Genomic DNA, 17,446 nt, shown 5'->3' on the forward strand with positions numbered 1-17,446 from the left:
CTGTATTTATATACATATCTCCTGATGATGTATAAAAGGGAAGAAGGAGGAGAGATCGAAGAGGAAGGAGTTGGAGAGCCGGCAGGAGCAGATGAAGAGCAGGAGCGACAGAGAGCGAGCCATAGAAGAGGACGACGACGACTGCGGCTGAAAGAGCGGACCGTGAGCGATCAGTGGAAAGGAGCAGCTGAAAAGCGATTCGACCTACACTAAAGCTTGTTTGTTAAAAAAATAAACCAGAGTCAAACCTCAAGAGCAAAATGTCCTTCCTTGATGGTCCTGAGAACCCGCACGACAGCAAGCGAGTGTCGCACATATCTTACCGAAAACCACGTTGATCATTTAGGACAATGTTTTTCAACCTTTTTTGAGCCGAGGCATATTTTTTGCGATGAAAACAGCAGAGATCATTAAAAAACGAAACTCTGTTGGCGGTAAAAAGTCGTCGCCGCAATTGTTGGATATGACTTTAAAGCATAACCAAGCATGCATCACTATAGCTCTTGTCTCAAAGTAGGTGTACTGTCACCACCTGTCACATCACACCCAGACTTATTTGGACTGTTTTGGTGTTTTGCTGTGTGTAGTGTTTTACTTCTTGTCTTGTGCTCCTATTTTGGTATTTTCCTGTAGCAGTTTCATGTCTTCCCTTGAGCAATATTTCCCGCATTTACTTTGTTTTTAATCCTTCTTCGTGGGGATGTTGTCGATTGTCATGTCATGTTCGGATGTACATCGTGGACGTCATCTTTGCTCCACAGTAAGTCTTTGCTGTCGTCCAGCATTCTGTTTTTGTTTACTTAGTAACCAGTTCAGTTTTAGTTTTGTTCTGCATCGCCTTCCTTAGGCTCCGATGCCTTTTCTATGGGTTGGTATAGCTCGGTTGGTAGAGTGGCCGTACCAGCAACTTGAGGGTTGCAGGTTCGATTCCCGCTTGTGCCATCCTAGTCACTGCCGTTGTGTCCTTGAGCAAGACACTTTACTCACCTGCTCCCAGTGCCACCCACACTGGTTTAAATGTAACTTAGATATTGGGTGTCACTATGTAAAGCGCTTTGAGTCACTTGAGAAAAGCGCTATTTAAATATAATTCACTTCACTTACTTTTTGTTTATTTTTGGTTTTGAGTATTAAATACCTTTTTACCTTCACGCTGCCTCCCGCATGGTGTTGGCCCTGCGATGAGGTGGCGACTTGTCCAGGGTGTACACCGCCTTCCGCCCGATTGTAGCTGAGATAGGCGCCAGCGCCCCCCGCTACCCCAAAAGGGAATGGGCGGTAGAAAATGGATGGATGGGCTGCCTCCCGCTGTTTCTGACATCTACAAAGCAATTAGCTACCTGCTGCCACCTACTGATATGGAAGAGTATTACACGTTCACTCTGCCGAGCTCGAGACGGCACCGACACTAAACAACAACACATAATTTGCAGATTATAATTACTGGTTTGGAAAAAATATTTTTTACCCCAAATAGGTGAAATTACATAATCTCTTACGGCACACCAGACTGTATCTCCTGGCACACTGGTGTGCCGCGGCACACTGGTTGAAAAACACTGACGTGGAGAATCAAGATGGGTGAACAAAGAACGTGTTCTTGTTTTGTTTTGTTTGTTTTATTGAACAATGAACATAATCACACAAACACATGGAGGCACTTCCAGTTCAATCCAATACAACATTACTCCAATCTTCCAGATCAGGCCGAACAATTAACACAATCCATCAAAATTCAAACAACTGAACTGTCAAAGTACAAGACAATACAAGACAAAATTTATTAAAAAGGGCTCATCTAATTTACATTTATATATATATATATATATATATATATATATATATATATATATATATATATATATATATATATATATATATATATATATATATATATATATATATATATATATATATATATATATATATATATATATATATATATATATATATATATATATATATAGGGGCTTCACGGTGGAAGAGGGGTTAGTGCGTCTGCCTCACAATACGAAGGTCCTGCAGTCCTGGGTTCAAATCCAGGCTCGGGATCTTTCTGTGTGGAGTTTGCATGTTCTCCCCGTGAATGCGTGGGTTCCCTCCGGGTACTCCGGCTTCCTCCCACCTCCAAAGACATGCACCTGGGGATAGGTTGATTGGCAACACTAAATTGGCCCTAGTGTGTGAATGTGAGTGTGAATGTTGTCTGTCTACCTGTGTTGGCCCTGTGATGAGGTGGCGACTTGTCCAGGGTGTATGCTGCCTTCTGTCCGACTGTAGCTGAAATAGGCGCCAGCGCCCCCCGCTACCCCAAAAGAGAATAAGCGGTAGAAAATGGATGGATATATATATATATATATATATATATATTCCGTCCCACGTGTCTGTGTCCGTGGCGTAAACAAGTTGACAGATAGTTAACATGAAGATCCCAAGGAAATGGAAGAAAGAGTCCAGGCCTTTTGTCTTTAAGAAGCTTTAGTGGTTTTCACAGAGAATGCACTTTTCCTTTTTTCTTGTCTAATTGGTCATTTCTTTCTTTGTTTTCTCTTTTCCTTGTATTGATTAGTTTTGTTTTGGTTTTCTTTTTTATTGTAAAACTGTATAAAGGGACACAAAATATATGTCAAATAAACACTACTAAGTAACAACATGTCCATAAATTTTTGCTGCATAACATGTTTTCACACATACACACACAGCCCATACAATAGCATGTAAACAGTGCTCATAAATGTATGTAAATAGTCCTAACACTCAAAGCCACACATGAATGAGATTTACATATGGAATGCTTGTAAACAACACAGGATAATATACATTATATACTGAAGAGGAGAGACACAACCATTGCACCCTCCTTTAGAGGAGTGAGCTAGCGAGCAAAGAAGCTAAATGCTAAGTAGCAACAAGCTAAAACAGGAGAACAAGCTATCTTCACACAGTACTATTTTTACATTTACATTTACTACAACATTATGATTTGTACAATTTCAGAATGTGTTTGTTCTATTTTTTTTTTCAACAAAGACCACAATCTGAAGTTGTCTTTATTTTGAAGTTGTCGTGCCGTGATTTTTACCAGTCTGGCCCACTTGGGAGTATATTTTTCTCCATGTGGTCCCCGATCTAAAGTGAGTTTGACATCCCAACTTTAGGCTGTTCGCCGGCTCCTCATCACCACTTCAAGATGGCGGCCCAATTTCTCGCGTCACAGCAGCCAATGCGTCGATGGTAGGACAGAAAGGGAAAAATCCCGTTAAGAACCTGCAGGGGGCAGCACCACACCGACTATGTATGGAAGAGTATTGACAGAGCATCCAAAGAAGTAGAACGAAGACAAAGCAAGATGGCGTAAACTGGATAAGGCCTAAACGTGGGCATTACAGTTTTGTCTTCTTTAATCGGTGCGTACATGTACACATATATGTTGTTTGATAGACTAAATGTCGTTGATAATGGTTTGTATCTGGATGAATTAGTCCGAGCGCACTATGGAGCTCCTCGTGTTAGCTTAGCGTGCCAGTTAGCTTAGCTTGTTAGCTGCTAACAAATAGACGCAGAAGTGATCAACACGTCGCTAAGCAGAGATTAAGTTTAAGTGTAAAGTGTTGGGATTGTGTGAAAATGTGCGAAAGAACGACAGCAGAGTACGAGGAGGAACTTTCTCCAACAAAAGAGGAGAAGGAGCGACAACATCAACTACTGGACGCAGTTTTCAAGGAACATCAAGTTGTGTCACACAGAACAGGTTTGTTTACTTCTTACTCTCACATGTTTACTAACTTTATATTTGTTCATTAACAATATTGTGTATTGAAGGATGAAATGTCTTGTGAGGCATACTTGCCAACCTTGAAGCCTCAGAATTAAGGGAATATTCAAAAGGCACGCTGTGTGTGTGTGTGTGTGTGTGTGTGTGTGTGTATACATATTATAAGTATATTCTTTATTTTATTTTATATATTTTATGCCGATATTATGTTAGATCCACTATGGACTGGACTCTCACTATTATGTTGGATCCACTATGGACTGGACTCTCACTATTATGTTAGATCCACTATGGACTGGACTCTCACAATATTATGTTAGATCCACTATGGACTGGACTCTCACTATTATGTTAGATCCACTATGGACTGGACTCTCACTATTATGTTAGATCCACTATGGACTGGACTCTCACTATTATGTTAGATCCACTATGGACTGGACTCTCACTATTATGTTAGATCCACTATGGACTGGACTCTCACTATTATGTTAGATCCACTATGGACTGGACTCTCACACTATTATGTTAGATCCACTATGGACTGGACTCTCACAATATTATGTTAGATCCACTATGGACTGGACTCTCACTATTATGTTAGATCCACTATGGACTGGACTCTCACTATTATGTTAGATCCACTATGGACTGGACTCTCACACTATTATGTTAGATCCACTATGGACTGGACTCTCACAATATTATGTTAGATCCACTATGGACTGGACTCTCACTATTATGTTAGATCCACTATGGACTGGACTCTCACTATTATGTTAGATCCACTATGGACTGGACTCTCACTATTATGTTAGATCCACTATGGACTGGACTCTCACAATATTATGTTAGATCCACTATGGACTGGACTCTCACTATTATGTTAGATCCACTATGGACTGGACTCTCACTATTATGTTGGATCCACTATGGACTGGACTCTCACTATTATGTTAGATCCACTATGGACTGGACTCTCACTATTATGTTAGATCCACTATGGACTGGACTCTCACTATTATGTTAGATCCACTATGGACTGGACTCTCACACTATTATGTTAGATCCACTATGGACTGGACTCTCACAATATTATGTTAGATCCACTATGGACTGGACTCTCACTATTATGTTAGATCCACTATGGCCTGGACTCTCACTATTATGTTAGATCCATAATGGACTGGACTCCCACTATTATGTTAGATCCACAATTGCCTGGACTCTCACACTATTATGTTAGATCCACTATGGACTGGACTCTCACAATATTATGCTCGACCCACTCGACGTCCATTGCATCTAGAGGGGGGGGGGGTCACCCACATCTTCGGTCCTCTCCAAGGTTTCTCATAGTCATTCTCATTGACATCCCACTGGGTTGTGAGTTTTTCCTTGCCCTCATGTGGGATCTGAACCGAGGATGCCGTTGTGGCTTGTGCAGCCCTTTGAGACTATTGTGATTTAGGGCTATATAAATAAACATTTAATTATTGATTGATTGAAGGTTTAGGTGTACTAGGCTGACTTGTACCCAGAAAAAAATGTTGCTCATTTTTTCACCGGGGGTTTATGAAAATCGAACTTGTCTTTTAGGAATATTTTAAACAATGCTGGGTCGTCCCTAAAATTGCTTTAAATAAGCTATTCTAGTCACTGGCTGTCCTCCGCCACAATTCAGCTGGGATAGACCCGGGAGGGACAAAGGTTAGTAAATGGATGGATGGATGGGACAGAATAAACGGTTTCCCATAGTTTTTTGGGGGGGTTGTTTACTTACACACTGTGGAGGGGGCGTGATCCGAGCAGAGGCTGAAGGAGCGCCCCCAACAGGTAGTACCGGAGGCGCCACATGCCTCCACCGCCAGACTCAGGCCGGGCAGCCGTCCGGCCGTGCCCCCTCCCTCCCCCCTCATCCGTAGAGGAGCGAGAGAGGAAGTCGGTCACGGCCATCAGTGCACCCAGGTCTGTGGACCACTCGGAAGTTGTAGGCTTGCAAAGCGAGATACCACCGGGTGATCCGGGCGTTGGCATCCTTCATGCGGTGGGCGGTCGGGGCCCTCCGGTACTACCTGTTGGGGCGCTCCTTCAGCCTCTGCTCGGATCACGCCCCCTCCACACACTTTTTTTGACCACAACACACTGACATTGTCAGTCAAAAAATACCTTTGTCTATTTATCATAACGACCAATTTACCCGACAGATGTCCAGCAGCCCCCCCATGTTAAAGAGGAAGATCCACATCCCCCTTATGTAAATGAGGAAGAGCCACAGCCCCCCTACATTAAAGAGGAAGAGGAGGATGAGAACCTTCTTGGGCAGGAGGAGGCTGATCTTAACAAGTTTCCACTGACCGTTGTCTCTGTGAAGACTGAAGAGAAACCACCTGAGTGCTCACAGCTTCATCACAGTCCAAGTAAGCAGAACATCCACATATCTTTTAACACAGTGGTCACCAACACCAGGTCGCCCGTAAGGACCAGATGAGTCGCCCGCTGGCCTGTTCTAAAAATAGCTCAAATAGCAGCACTTACCAGTGAGCTGCCTCTATTTTGTAAATTGTATTTATTTACTAGCAAACTGGTCTCGCTTTGCTCGACATTTTTAATTCTAAGAGAGACAAAACTCAAATAGAATTTGAAAATCCAAGAAAATATTTTAAAGACTTGGTCTTCACTTTTTTATATTTTTTACTTTGCTTCTTATAACTTTCAGAAAGACAATTTTAGAGAAAAAATACAACCTTAAAAATGATTTTAGGATTTTTAAACACATATACCTTTTTACCTTTTAAATTCCTTCCTCTTCTTTCCTGACAATTTAAATCAATCTTTAAGTACATTTATTTTTTTACTATAAAGAATAATAAATACATTTTGATATAATTCTTCATTTTAGCTTCTGCTTTTTTGACGAAGAATATTTGTGAAATATTTCTTCAAACTTACTTTGATTAAAATTCCCCAAAATTATTCTGGAAAATCTCGAAAATCTTTACGATCTTTTGAATTTCTTTAAAAAAAATTTGTTCTGGAAAATGTAGAATGATTTGTCTTTGTTAGGAATATAGCTTGGTCCAATTTGTTATATATTCTAACAAAGTGCAGATTGGATTTTAACCTATTTAAAACATGTCATCAAAATTCTAAAATTAATCTTAATCAGGAAAAATTGCTAATGATGTTCCATAAATTATTTTTTTAATTTTTTCAAAAAGATTCAAATTAGCTAGTTTTTCTTTTCTTTTTTTCGGTTGAATTTTCAATTTTAAAGAGTCGAAATTGAAGATAAAATATGTTTCAAATTTTTATTTTAATTTTTTTCGCGTTTTCTCCTCTTTTAGACCGTTAAATTAAGTGGTTTTTTTTCATCATATATTCTTTACGAAAAACCTTCCGTTAAAGGGAAAAAAATGACGGACAGAAATACCCGTTTATATATATATTTCCTTGAATTACTGCTGGGTCAAACTCTCTTCGCAAAATAATTAGCGCATGCTTAGTATTTCCACCGGGTCAAACTCGTCACGTCACGAGTGACGCTTCCCTTGTCATCATTTTCAAAATGGAGGAGGCTGATTTCAATCATTTGAAATCGCATAAAGGGAAGAAGATTAAGAGCTATTCAGTAGGATTTAAGGTCCAAGCTATTGAATATGCTAAAAAGAACAGTAAGCAGCTATGTTTTATTAATATACCGTAGCTGCGTGTGTCAAATATGACTCATTAAATGACTCCCGCCTCCTGGTGGTAGAGGGCGCTAGTGATCCTTCTTGCGACTACTCGGCTGCAGAAGAAGTGACAACGAGTGACGTGATATGTGCTGGGAACAGATATGACGCGGTGGGGTGAACAACGGACCTTTTAGGATGTAACACTCCTATGCTGGCTCTGTAAAAACCGGGCTGAAATAAAACATGTTCCAGTCCTAAATACCCAGTGTATTATTTATACAATAACACTTCATAGTGGCAGCGGTGGGATAAAGAGATCACTCACGGAGCAGAACGGGAGGGGGAGTTGTCCGAGGATAATTCCGTCGTCAACGTGAGGAGCCGAGCTAACTGATAGCAGCGGTCTGATAGCAGTTTTCTAAACTGGACTTTCAATCGAAGTAGGAGGTAATAAAGGAAGATCTCCATCGAGACATAGAGACTTTTAAAACTGAAGAAAGATAAGGAAGACTTTTATAAACAAGTTATCGATGCTTTTGATCAGAAGGAGCTGGCATGGACTTCGTTTATAAGTAAAGGTAAGACCATAGTAAAAAAATTTTTTTATTAAATGTGCTTTTCATGATGGTATCCTTACCATCCATCTTCTTCCACTTATCCGAGGTCGGGTCGCGGGGGCAACAGCCTAAGCAGGGAAACCCAGACTTCCCTCTCCCCAGCCACTTCGTCTAGCTCTTCCCGGGGGATCCCGAGGCGTTCCCAGGCCAGCCGGGAGACATAGTCTTCCCAACCTGTCCTGGGTCTTCCCCGTGGCCTCCTACCGGTCGGACGTGCCCTAAACACCTCCCTAGGGAGGCGTTCGGGTGGCATCCTGACCAGATGCCCGAACCACCTCATCTGGCTCCTCTCCATGTGGAGGAGCAGCGGCTTTACTTTGAGTTCCTCCCGGATGGCAGAGCTTCTCACCCTATCTCTAAGGGAGAGACCCAAACTCATTTGGGCCGCTTGTACCCATGATCTTATCCTTTCGGTCATGACCCAAAGCTCATGACCATAGGTGAGGATGGGAACGTAGATCGACCGGTAAATTGAGAGCTTTGCCTTCCGGCTCAGTTCCTTCTTCACCACAACGGATCGGTACAACGTCCGCATTACTGAAGACGCCGCACCGATCCGCCTGTCCATCTCACCATCCACTCTTCCCTCACTCGTGAACAAGACTCCTAGGTACTTGAACTCCTCCACTTGGGGCAGGGTCTCCTCCCCAACCCGGAGATAGCATTCCACCCTTCCACCGGGCGAGAACCATGGACTCGGACTTGGAGGTGCTGATTCTCATTCCGGTATCCTTACATCACACTCAAATTTTTCCTGCATGCCTTTGGTAAGTGCCGGAGTGAGAAGAGGTTTTAAATTAATTAAGGAAATACGCTATTCTAACATTTACGAAATCTTGAATGTCAGCGCGGCAATCGGTGAGTTTTTCCGGGGACATTATCAGAACAGGGCTTCACGGTGGCAGAGGGGTTAGTGCGACTGCCTCACAATAAGAAGTTCCTGCAGTCCCGGGTTCAAATCCAGGCTCGGGATCTTTCTGTGTGGAGTTTGCATGTTCTCCCCGTGAATGCGTGGGTTCCCTCCGGGTACTCCGGCTTCCTCCCACTTCCAAAGACATGCACCTGGGGATAGGCCCCTCCCACCTCCAAAGACATGCACCTGGAGATAGGCCCCTCCCACCTCCAAAGACATGCACCTGGAGATAGGCCCCTCCCACCTCCAAAGACATGCACCTGGAGACAGGCCCCTCCCACCTCCAAAGACATGCACCTGGAGATAGACCCCTCCCACCTCCAAAGACATGCACCTGGAGATAGGCCCCTCCCACCTCCAAAGACATGCACCTGGAGATAAGCCCCTCCCACCTCCAAAGACATGCACCTGGGGATAGGTTGATTGGCAACACTAAATGGTCCCTAGTGTGTGAATGTGAGTTTGAATGTTGTCTGTCTATCTGTGTTGGCCCTGCAATGAGGTGGCGACTTGTCCAGGGTGTACCCCGCCTTCCGCCCGATTGTAGCTGAGATAGGCGCCAGCGCCCCCCGCGACCCCGAAAGGGAATAAGCGGTAGAAAATGGATGGATTATCAGAACGGGACAATGTCTCGTGACTGAGCGTTGCTGGACTTTTTCTAAAGCACGTGTTTGTCTTCTTGCGTCCTGCAGACGTCCGCGGAGAACAGTTTCTCCCTGCGCAACAGGAACGGAACTCCCGGTCGGAGCCCCCGCATTTTAAAGAAGAGCCAGAGATTCCCCACATGGAAGAGGAGGATCCACAGCCCCTGTATGTTAAAGAGGAACCGGAGGAACACGGAATTAGTCAGAAGGGGATCATCTTGAAGGACTGGAGGAGGTTGATGTCACCAAGTTCCCACTGACTGTCATCGTGAAGAGTGAGGGCGATGAGGGTGAAAGTGAAAGTGAGGAGAAGAGAGAGGCGGAGCCTATAAGCAGCAGCTCAAAACAAAACATGACAAGAGAAGCTGATGGAGACCACTGTGAAGGATCTCAAGCAGACAAGCTCTTAGCTCCACTATCAGGCAGCGAGGACATGTCACACTCGCCTGACACGGACGATGAAGACTATAAAGCGGACAAGACGTGTCCCACCGACAACACACACACATGTCCTCACTGCGGCAAAACCTTCAATCGCCGTCGTAATCTGACGATACACGTGAGAATACACACCAGTAAAAAACCCGTTTTGTGTTCAATCTGTGCTAAAGGCTTCATCCAAAACAGTTATTTGAAAGTACACATGAGAACACACACCGGAGACAAACCGTTCTCGTGCACCGTTTGTGGGAAGCGGTTCTCCCAGAAAGCGCACATGATCGCGCACACCAGCATCCACACGGGAGAAAAACCTTTTTCCTGTTCAATCTGCGGCAAAGGCTTTCCGCAGAATACCGATTTAAAAGTGCACATGAGAACGCACACCGGGGACAAACCGTTCACGTGCTTAGTCTGCAGCAAAAGATTCTCCCAGAAGGCACATTTGATCTCGCACACGAGGATACACACCGGGGAGAAAATGTTTCCCTGCTCAATCTGCGGCAAAGGTTTCACGCATAACAGTAACTTGAAGAAACACATGAGCACGCACACGGCGGAAGAAATATTTTCCTATTCGAGCTGCAACAAAAGTTGCTGACCGATCGGCTCTTGTAAGACACAAGAATACACACTGGTGGAAAAAACTTTTTATTTAGTCTTTGGTAAACGTCGTGCAGGAAATTAATGAGAGGACGCTTGAGAACGCACACTGGTGGAAAACCATATTTCTGTTCAAACCGCGACAAAAGCTTTGCCGTCCGCTTAACGCTTGTAAGACACAGTCAACACACAGTGGCGAAAAACCATATATCTGTCCAAATCGTGACAAAAGCTTTGTCGTCCGCTTAAAACTAGTAAGAGACACGTGAAAACACACTGGTGAAAAAACATATTTCTGTTCAAACCGCGACAAAAGCTTTGCCGTCCGCTTAACACTTGTAAGATACACGTGAACACACACTGGTGAAAAAAATATTTCTGTTCAAACCGCGACAAAAGCTTTGCCGTCCGCTTATCACTTGTAAGACACAGTGAACACACAGTGGCGAAAAACCATATATCTGTCCAAATCGTGACAAAAGCTTTGTCGTCCGCGTAAAACACACTGGTGAAAAACCATATTTCTGTTCAAACCGCGACAAAAGCTTTGTCGTCCGCTTAACACTTGTAAGACACAGTGAACACACAGTGGCGAAAAACCATATATCTGTCCAAATCGTGACAAAATCTTTGTCGTCCGCTTAAAACTAGTAAGACACACGTGAAAACAGACTGGTGAAAAAACATATTTCTGTTCAAACCGCGACAAAAGCTTTGTCGTCCGCTTAACACTTGTAAGACACAGTGAACACACAGTGGCGAAAAACCATATATCTGTCCAAATCGTGACAAAATCTTTGTCGTCCGCTTAAAACTAGTAAGACACACGTGAAAACAGACTGGTGAAAAAACATATTTCTGTTCAAACCGCGACAAAAGCTTTGCCGTCCGCTTAACACTTGTAAGACACGGTGAACACACAGTGGCGAAAAACCATATATCTGTCCAAATCGTGACAAAAGCTCTGTCGTCCGCTTAAAACTAGTAAGACACACGTGAAAACACACTGGTGAAAAAACATATTTCTGTTCAAACCGCGACAAAAGCTTTGTCGTCCGCTTAACACTTGTAAGACACAGTGAACACACAGTGGCGAAAAACCATATATCTGTTGAAATCGTGACAAAGGCTTTGTCGTCCGCTTAAAACTAGTAAGACACACGTGAAAACACACTGGTGAAAAACCATATTTCTGTTCAAACCGCGACAAAAGCTTTGCCGTCCGCTTAACACTTGTAAGACACAGTGAACACACAGTGGCAAAAAACCATATATCTGTCCAAATCGTGACAAAATCTTTGTCGTCCGCTTAAAACTAGTAAGATACACGTGATCACACACTGGTGAAAAAACCTATTTCGCTTTGCCGGTTGCTTAACACTAGTAAGACACATGTGAACACACACTGGTGAAAAAACATATTTCTGTTCAAACCCCGACAAAATATTGGTCGTCCGCTTAACACTAGTAAGACACACGTGCAAACACACTGGTGCTAAAACATATTTCACTTTGCCGTTTTCTTAACACTGGTAAGACACATGTGAACACACATAGTGATTGAAAAACCCTATTTCTGTTCAAACCATGACAAAAGCTTTGTCATCCGCTTAGCACTAGTAAGACTAGGGCTGCGAATCTTTGGGTGTCCCACGATTTGAGTCAATATCGATTCTTGGGGTCACGGTTCAATTCAAAATCTTTTTTTTTTTTTCAATTCAACACGATTCTCGATTCAAAAATGTTTTTTTTTCCCCGATTTAAAAGGATTTCAGCAGGATCTACCCCAGTCTGCTGACATGCTTGCAGTGTAGTAGATTTTTGTAAAAAGCTTTTATAATTGTAAATGAAAATGTTTTATCAACTGATTGCAATAATGTAAATGTGTTTTAACTATTAAACGAACCAAAAATATGACTTATTTTATCTTTGTGAAAACATTGGACACAGTGTGTTGTCCAGCTTATGAGATGCCATGCAAGTGTAAGCCACTGTGACACTATTGTTCTTTTTTATTATTTTTATAAATGTCTAATGATAATGTCAATGAGGGATTTTTAATCACTGCTATGCTGAAATTATAACTAATATTGATACAGTTGTTGATAATATTCATTTTTGTTTCACTACTTTTGGTTTGTTCTGTGTGGTGTTTGTGTTTTTATTGCAGTTCTGAGTGTTGCTGGGTCAGGTTCGGTTTTGGAATTGGATTGCATTGTGATGGTATTGCTGTGTATTGTTTTGTTGGGTTGATAAAAAAAGAAAGGATTTTTTAAAAATGAGAATCGATTCTGAATCGCACAACGTGAGAATTGCGATTCAAATTTGAATCGATTTTCTTCCCAAACCCCTAAGTAAGACACACATGAACACACACAGTGGTGAAAAACCATATTTCTGTTCAAACCGCGACAAAAGCTTTGCCGTCCGCTTAACACTAGTAAGACACACGTGAACACACGCTGGTGAAAAACCATACGTCTGTTCAAACCGCGACAAAGGCTTTGCCGTCCGTTAAACCAGTGGTCCCCAAGCACCGGGCAGCGACCCGCTCGATTGGTACCGGGCTGCAGAAGAATTTTTTATAATTTTTTTTATTTTTGTTTCATTTTTTAATTATTTATTTTTTAATATTAAAACAACATAAACATTTTTATGCACCAACCCAAAAAAACTCCCTTTTTCATGACAAATAAATAAATAACCCCCCCCCCCCCCCCCCCCCCTCCTCCAAATTATCAAGTGTTGACTGGTCTACAGCTACAAAAAGGTTGGGGACCACTGCGCTAAACCTTAGTAAGACTCACATGAATTTTTAATATTAAAACATTAAAACAACATAAAAATTTACACCAACCTAAAAAACTCCCTTTTTCATGACAAATAAATAAATAACCCCCCCCCCCCCCCCCCCCCCCCCCCCCCCCCCCCCCCCAAATTATCAAGTGTTGACTGGTCCACAGCTACAAAAATGTTGGGGACCACTGCGCTAAACCTTAGTAAGACACACATGAATTTTATTATTAAAACAACATAAAAATTTGAACCAACCCAAAAAACTCCCTTTTTCATGACAAATAAATAAATAAACCCCCCCCCCCCAAATTATCAAGTGTTGACTGGTCCACAGCTACAAAAAGGTTGGGGACCACTGCGCTAAACCTTAATAAGACACACATGAATTTTATTATTAAAACAACATAAAAATTTGCACCAACCCAAAAAACTCCCTTTTTCATGACAAATAAATAAATAAACCCCCCCCCCAAATTATCAAGTGTTGACTGGTCCACAGCTACAAAAAGGTTGGGGACCACCGCGCTAAACCTTAGTAAGACACACATGAATTTTTAATATTAAAACATTAAAACAACATAAAAATTTGCACCAACCCAAAAAACTCCCTTTTTCATGACAAATAAATAAATAACCCCCCCCCCCCCCCCTCCAAATTATCAAGTGTTGACTGGTCCACAGCTACAAAAAGGTTGGGGACCACTGCGCTAAACCTTAGTAAGACACACATCAACAAACACAATGGTGAAAAACCACATTTCTGTTCAAACCGCGACAAAAGCTTCTATTACTGATCAGAACTTTTAGTACAGGTGAGGACACACACCGGTGAGAAAGTGTTGAGTTGCAGTGTGTGTGTAGTGAGAGATTCTCTAAAGGAACAAAAGCAGCAGCAAAAGACGCTGCGGGATTTTAAATAAACTGTCAAAACTTTTGACTTTGACTTTTTTAACATCAGCACGTGTGTGACATCATTGTTGTGTGTCTATCTGCCTTTATAGAGTTTTTTTATTTTTATATTCAATGCTTTTATTACAGTTAAGTACACGCATTAATGTAAGCCCTGTTTCTTCCTGCTCCTTTTCGGTCATGTTGGAATGTGAAATTTTAAGTATATGATGTATAAACTGTAACTATGTCTTCAAAATAAACTAACTACAAACCGATACAGTTATTATTTGTACACAATTCTGGGGAGTATTTAGCGTATTTGTGTGTGTGTGTGGTGAGCAGGCACGTGCACGGACATTTTGGGGGCCAGGTGCTCAAATCAGAAAAACTTATGAAAACTTCATAAAATAGATAGTATTTTATTGATTCCTTCAGGAAAAATAAAAATTCCAGCAACAGTGTACAGAGTTCAGATCCTTTTAAAAAGTAAACAATGAGGGTATAAATATGTATATATATATATATACATATATATATATATATATATACATATATATATATATGTGTATATATGTATTTATATATATATGTATATATATATATATATATGTATATATATATATATATATATATATATACATACATACACATTCATTCATTCTGTTACTGGTAACAGTTAGACATGTTACCTCAGTAGAAGCATTTAAGTCTCATCTTTAAACTCATTTGTATACTCTAGACATTAAATAGACCCCCTTTTTTAGACCAGTTGATCTGCCATTTCTTTTCTTTTCTAGTCTGCCCCCCTCTCCCTGGTGGAAGGGGGGCACAGGTCCGGTGGCCATGGATGAAGTGCTGGCTGTCCAGAGTCGGGACCCGGGGTGGACCGCTCGCCTGTGCATCGGTTGGGGACATCTCTCCGTTGCTGACCAGTCTCCGCTTGGGATGGTCTCCTGCTGGCCCCACTATGGACTGGACTCTCACTATTGTGTTGGATCCACTATGGACTGGACTCTCACTATTATGTTAGATCCACTATGGACTGGACTCTCACTATTATGTTAGATCCACTATGGACCAGACTCTCACACTATTATGTTAAATCCACTATGGACTGGACTCTCACTACTATTTTCAATCCATTATGGACTAGACTCTTACTATTATGTTAGGCCCACTATGGACTTGACTCTCACTATTATGTTAGATCCACTATGGACTGGACTCTCACTATTATGTTGGATCCACTATGGACTGGACTTTCACTATTATGTTAGATCCACTATGGACTAGACTTTCACAATATTATGTTAGATCCACTATGGACTGGACTTTCACTATTATGTTAGATCCACTATGGACTGGACTCTCACTATTATGTTAGATCCACTATGGACTAGACTCTCACTATTTTGTTAGACCCACTATGGACTGGACTCTCACTATTATGTTAGATCCACTATGGACTGGACTCTCACTATTATGTTAGATCCACTATGGACTAGACTCTTTCTATTATGTTAGATCCACTATGGACTGGACTCTCACTATTATGTTAGATCCACTATGGACTGGACTCTCACTATTATGTTAGACCCACTATGGACTGGACTCTCACTATTATGTTAGATCCACTATGGACTGGACTCTCACTATTATGTTACATCCACTATGGACTGGACTCTCACTATTATGTTAGATCCACTATGGACTGGACTCTCACTATTATGTTACATCCACTATGGACTGGACTCTCACTATTATGTTCGATCCACTATGGACTGGACTCTCACTATTATGTTAGATCCACTATGGACTGGACTCTCACTATTATGTTGGATCCACTATGGACTGGACTCTCACTATTATGTTAGATCCACTATGGACCAGACTCTCACACTATTATGTTAAATCCACTATGGACTGGACTCTAACTATTATGTTAGATCCACTATGGACTGGACTCTCACTGTTATGTTAGATCCACTATGGACTGGACTCTCACTATTATGTTAAATCCACTATGGACTGGACTCTCACTATTCTGTTGGATCCACTATCGACTGGTCTCTCACTATTATGTTAGATCCACTATGGACTGGACTCTCACTATTATGTTAGATCCACTATGGACTGGACTCTCACTATTATGTTGGATCCACTATGGACTGGACTCTCACTATTATGTTAGATCCACTATGGACCAGACTCTCACACTATTATGTTAAATCCACTATGGACTGGACTCTCACTATTATGTTAGATCCACTATGGACTGGACTTTCACTATTATGTTAGATCCACTATGGACTGAACTCTCACTATTATGTTAGATCCACTATGGACTGGACTCCAAATATTATGTTAGATCCACTATGGACTGAACTCTCACTATTATGTTAGATCCACTATGGACCAGACTCTCACACTATTATGTTAAATCCACTATGGACTGGACTCTCACTATTATGTTAGATCCACTATGGACTGGACTCTCACTATTATGTTAGATCCACTATGGACTGGACTCTCACTATTATGTTAGATCCACTACGGACTGGACTTTCACTATTATGTTAGATCCACTATGGACTGGACTTTCACAATATTATGTTAGATCCACTCGTGGGGAGGTTACCCACATCTGCGGTCTTCTCCAAGGTTTCTCATAATCATTCACATTGACTGGGGTGAGTTTTTCCTTGCCCTTATGCAGGCTCTGTACCGCGGATGTAGTTGTGGTTTGTGCAGCCCTTTGAGACACTTGTGATTTAGGTCTATATAAATAAACATTGACTGATTGATTAAATGCCATGGGAGAGTTAATTCCCAGTAGATGCACTCATAATAATAACAATAATGATGTATTTTGATTGGTTTTGTTCAATCATTCAAATTATGAATAAAAGAGAAACCAAACAGAAACAACAAATATTCACTACATTTATTGTATCCGAGTTTTTGAAGCATACATAACGTTTTGCATTAAAGTCTGGGGACAATCACAAAAGCAATATTCATACTACAAAAGAGAGAAATGAGAATAACTAACCGATTAGGAAGACTCAACAAATGAACAATAAAGTCACACA

General features: G+C 41.5%; 1 protein-coding gene across 1 annotated transcript in view; it reads left to right on the forward strand.

Moving 5' to 3' along the window:
• Nucleotides 1-3,317: 3,317 nt before the first annotated feature.
• The window catches only part of LOC133549006 (gastrula zinc finger protein XlCGF57.1-like), a 40,871-nt gene continuing 26,742 nt past the window's right edge, over nucleotides 3,318-17,446 (forward strand). The window contains exons 1-2 of the mRNA XM_061894051.1: nucleotides 3,318-3,751; nucleotides 5,983-6,195. Coding sequence (XP_061750035.1) covers nucleotides 3,628-3,751; nucleotides 5,983-6,195 — 337 coding nt within the window. The 5' untranslated portion in view covers nucleotides 3,318-3,627. The remainder of the gene's footprint in view (nucleotides 3,752-5,982; nucleotides 6,196-17,446) is intronic.

Source organism: Nerophis ophidion, linkage group LG03 (assembly GCF_033978795.1).
Source record: "Nerophis ophidion isolate RoL-2023_Sa linkage group LG03, RoL_Noph_v1.0, whole genome shotgun sequence".
NCBI classification, from domain to species: Eukaryota; Metazoa; Chordata; class Actinopteri; order Syngnathiformes; family Syngnathidae; genus Nerophis; species Nerophis ophidion.